The 5000-nt window shown below is 45.6% G+C and overlaps 1 protein-coding gene across 1 annotated transcript in view; it reads right to left on the bottom strand.

Moving 5' to 3' along the window:
• Positions 1 to 920: 920 nt before the first annotated feature.
• Culd (CUB and LDLa domain) overlaps positions 921 to 5000 on the bottom strand; it is a 28328-nt gene continuing 24248 nt past the window's right edge. Inside the window, exon 15 of the mRNA XM_043033146.2 lies at positions 921 to 4240. Coding sequence (XP_042889080.2) covers positions 1540 to 4240 — 2701 coding nt within the window. The 3' untranslated portion in view covers positions 921 to 1539. The remainder of the gene's footprint in view (positions 4241 to 5000) is intronic.

Here is a 5000-nt window from a genome sequence, read left to right as displayed (position 1 = left end):
AGTCCAGCTTTCTGTTCACCTGTATATATGTACGAATATTTGAATTTGAGATTTCGCCTTTGCAGGGAGCCTGACGATCATCGGGATTACTAATTGGTTCTGAATTAATCTTCCGATTACTACAGAGTCCTTCAACACATCCATTTCGCTGATTGGATTCAGACACCGTGGAGGCAGCGGCAGAGCTGGAGGCTGTGAGGGGCAGGGTTGGGGTGGGGAGTGGGGGCAGGATGGGGGTGGGGGGTGGGGGCAGGGTTGGGATGGGAGGGGCGTCGTACAGATGAAGACGTATAAGGAGAGTGGTTAGTAGGGGTTTGTAGGGAGAGGGGTAGGGGTTAGAAGGGCACCGCACGGATATGGCCAGGCAGAGATAGTGTACGGACATATATACAGTAATGTTAGGAAATGTTAGGAGCAGTTTCGTGATAGGAGCGAGGGGACTGAGGGGACTGAGGGGCAGGAGGCCGTAGGAGCATCACACAGGCAGGGACAGACTATGGGTAGGGGCAGAAGGGGTTGGGAACGTCTCATCTTGCCCCGGGAAGGGAGGAGGGGAAGAAAGGCGAGGAAGGAAGAGGGGAAGGGGACGGGGAAGAAGACCTACCGACGCCCGGCTTGTATATGGTGTGTATTAAAGGGGGAAGCCCATTCACACGCAGAGCAGTCAAAGGGTTTTGTGTTTGCTTATGCATGTGTGTGTATGTGTGTGTGTGTGTGTGTGTGTGTGTGTATGTATGAATAAATGAATGAATGAGTGAGTGGATGCGTGAGTGAGTGAGTGAGTGAATGAATGAATGAATGTATGTATGTAAGTATGTATATATGTATAGATAGATAGACAGAAGTATATAGGTAGTTAAATAGATAGGTAAATATATAGATGTGAAAGTATATTGTATAACACACTAGAAAAGAACGACTTTCGAGTTTTACATTTTATTATAAATATCTTTTACATAAATTTTCTCTACATCACTTATTGTTATATGTTTCATTCGATGTCCTAAGTCATGTTTATCATGTTTATCGATTTTAGCTGCACAATTTGGTGCTCCAAACTTTTTGGTAAACATGATTTTCTTACAAATTCAAAATTATAAATATGGGTATAATATCGGTTACTCATTCCATAGTTCTACTTATGCGCAAACAGACTGGGATACAATCTGCTTTGGTTTATTTTGCATTAGTTAAATCTGATCAAGAGATCTTTCTATATAGGTAGAATGTCTTAGGAAAACTAGACTTGTTGATCTCAAACTACCAAGACTTATTTTCTAACTGGTATATAGCAAGAGTCTATTTACTACAACAATAGGTGAAAATAGAATTATATCTTAGAGGGGGATTATCCTCTAACCCCTCGTTTGCAGCACAAGATACTCACATTTTCCTTTCAGAATGAATAGACAAGATCTAATAGATAAAGAGCATAAAAGATGTTGAAATCCCCTTCTTCACAAGAGCACCGAATGGATTCTGGACGAGACTGGTCTCGGACCTCCTTGGCAGGATTTTCGAATACCAAATGTCTGAGATTTAGATGTAATCCCAACTTGTATGTTTACTCGTGTCGATGGTGATGATGCCGCTCCTCTCCATCTGAGGACTGAGCGTGGGACGCTGAGGAGACTTGGGTGACCTGGGGGAGGTGGACGGAGTTGAGGCCCTTGAGGATGGGACTGGCGAGGGAGACGAAGGTATCGTCTGAATTCCCGAAGGTCCTGCCATTGCTTGCTGGGTGTCAGGGGTCGCGAGAACCTCTTTCCGACTCGCAGGATGGGAGCCCGATGCGTTCTCCGACTTGGCGGCGTTGACAGAGGTGAGCTTAGAGCCTCTAGGTGAGGGAATGGGAATTTTGGATTTTGGGTTTACCTCCTGTGGTTTATCTTTTGTGGAGGACGAGATACCGCTATCACTCGAGGGCTCTTCTAAGTCGATCTCGGAGTCGATGGTCTCATTAAGGTCTGGCTGCAGAGTCTGCCGTGTGCTCGGGACTGGGACCTTTGTTCTACGACGCGGGGACGGCGGAGGAGACTCATCCTCAGAGGCTACAGATGATGCTGACGTCGGTCCACCAAGATGCATAACCACCAGGTCGTATTCATGAGGTTGTGAAGGCGTGGAGCTCCTTGACGGGTTCCTTTCAGCGTCACTCGACGTGTCTTCCTTTTCGATGTCAGAAGCAGGCGAAAACTTGTCTTTTAGGTTTAATTTTAGTTTGCTCTTTGCTCTTACTTCTGCGATGTTTATTTTGTTTACTTGGTAATTGTCTGTACTTTTAAAATCGGTTGAGGCAGTAACTTGTTGCTCAACTGGTTTTGCGTTGGCTTTAGCTGTTACAGCAGGTCTCTTCGGAACTGCTCCAGATTCCGGAGAAGGGAGTTTCTCCACGGGGAGGTCCTCTCCGTCGTCTTCTAGGTCGTTGACTAACTCTGACTTCCCTTGTGATGAAGCGTCCCACAACTCGATACTCTCAGCTTCTTCTTGTTTCAACGGAGGCATTATTAACTTTTCTCCATCAGACAAATCAGGAGAATTCACTTCTTCGTTTTGCAGATTTAGGTAAGGAATCCGAATTGGAACGGGAGATTCATTCCCGACATTCCAGTCATCTGAATCCTGGAAGCACAATTTGGGACGTATATCGTGAGAAAGCGCAGTTATGAACTTTGCTTTTGCCTCCTTCACTAATCCAGGTTTGATAGGTGTGTCACACACCGGAATCTTCATCGTTCTCATGCAGATTAGGCTTTCTTTGTTTTCATCCAAAGATTCAATAGAGTCTGCCCTGTAGATTAAATTTTCTTTGGGACTGAAGATCGGCGAGCGCAGGGGCGAGGGGGTACTGCGTCGCCGGCTCGGAGAACTGTCAGTTGGAGTATCACACATTTTGTTGTACAGCCGCACTCGCGTTTTGATGCTAGGTGTGGCTGCTTCTTCGCCAACCATGTCAGGCGCCGCTTTGGAATCTTGCGCGGGGAGGAAGATCGGTTTGGGCGAGCCGGACACCGGGGTGATCAAGGGCCGCTCCATGTCCTCCTCGGTGGGTGATATTGTTTCATCTTCTTGTACTCCATCATTTGAGAAATAAATTTCCAGGTTGCGTTCTCGGAGGTGGCTCAGCGCAGGAGCAGACTGGTTCCTCACCAGCTTCCTCTTCTTCTGATTCGAGTTGCTGTTGGATCCGTCGCTCTGTGGACTCTGCGGGTCCTGTGGCTCGAGGTCGACGTCCGATCTCTCCGCAGACGAATCCCTTTCCCTCTTCTTCGCGCTCTCTTCGATCGACAAATAATAGTTGATCTTAGATTTCACGGTGCCTGTTCGGAGGTCTTTGCTGGTCTTCACTTCGGGACTGAAGTGCGCACAAGAGCAAGCGCCGTTGCAGCTGCACTCCTGCTGAGGCTTCTGAGCCTTGTTCAACAACATAGCCTTTCTGGCCTTAACGGTACCTCGGCTGATGGTGCCGCCGCTGCCGCGAGCCCTGTTGCCTTTGATCCTGGTCGCAGGCACCGTAGGACGTCGAGCCGCCTGGTGCGCGGGCTCCTTCGCCACCTCGGCATCAGACCGCTCTGAGTCGGAGATCCTTCTGAACATTTCTCTCACAGCCAGGAGTCGCTCGGTGGGTGAAACTTGATCAATAGTCTCGAGAGAAGGCTGGGAAGCATCCACGCTGGTCTGTGTGCTCTCGTTGACCTGGGCGGTGGCGGCGCTGGTGGTCGGGTCATCCGGAGGCACAGGCGTCACCGTTTCACTGATTGCCTGCTGCATCGCCATCTCATAGGATGGCGGCGCCGAGTCGTCTTCCCTTCTGCTCTGGCTCTCCGGTCGGCGAATGGCCGAGGACCTCTTCCTCTTGCCTCCCTTCTTAGAGCACTTCTTACTCTTGCGCCTCTTGGTTGAGACACGGGCGTTGAGAGGCGTGCTCGGCCCGGCCGTGGAGACCGAAGTGTCATAGTTACACGACCTCATGCTCAGGGTCGGGGAACTCATGGAGCTGAGGGTGTACTTGTGCCGGAACTGAGGCCGAGGAGACTCCAGGCCCTCAGGGGCTTCGGGGATGGTTTCAGGGGCTAAGCTCACGCTGTGACCTTGGACGCTGTTGGCTATGACCTCCGGCATGGGGGCAACGGGCAGGGAAGACCGGCGGACGTGACCCAGCTGCGCCTGCGAGGTGGAGGTCACCGTGGCAGTTGGCTGCTCCTCATTCTCCTCTCGCGACTCGGTTCTGCCCTCACGCCTGTGGAAGAAGCAGGTGTGTGTTTTATCATAAAAAGAAATCCATAAAACATAAAACCACTTTTATTTATCAATCATTCCTACATGCGAATGTCTGTATGTATGCATACAAGTTTTTACATAAATGTGTATACACATGAATACAATTATATGTGTATGTATGAATATGCACATACACACACACACACACACACACACACACACACACATCTATATATATATATATATATATATATATATATATATATATATATATATATATATATACATATACATATATACACACACACACACACACACACACACACACACACACACACACACACATATATATATATATATATATATATATATATATATATATATATATATATATATATATATATATATATATATATATATATATATATATATATATGTATGTATATACATACACACACACACACACACACACACACACACACACACACACACACACACACACACACACATATATATATGTATAATATATATATATATATATATATATATATATATATATATATATAATATATAGATGTGTGTGTGTGTGTGTGTGTGTGTGTATATATATATTTATATATATATATATATATATATATATCTATCTATCTGTATCTATATATATATATACATATATACATATCTATATATATATATATATATATATATTATATATATATATATATATATATATATTTATATACATACATACATACACACATATACATTTACAGAGTATA

Source organism: Penaeus japonicus, unplaced genomic scaffold (assembly GCF_977035675.1).
Source record: "Penaeus japonicus unplaced genomic scaffold, GWHDUDI00000001_assembly GWHDUDI00000015, whole genome shotgun sequence".
NCBI classification, from domain to species: Eukaryota; Metazoa; Arthropoda; class Malacostraca; order Decapoda; family Penaeidae; genus Penaeus; species Penaeus japonicus.
This window is presented reverse-complemented; position numbering and strand designations above follow the sequence as displayed.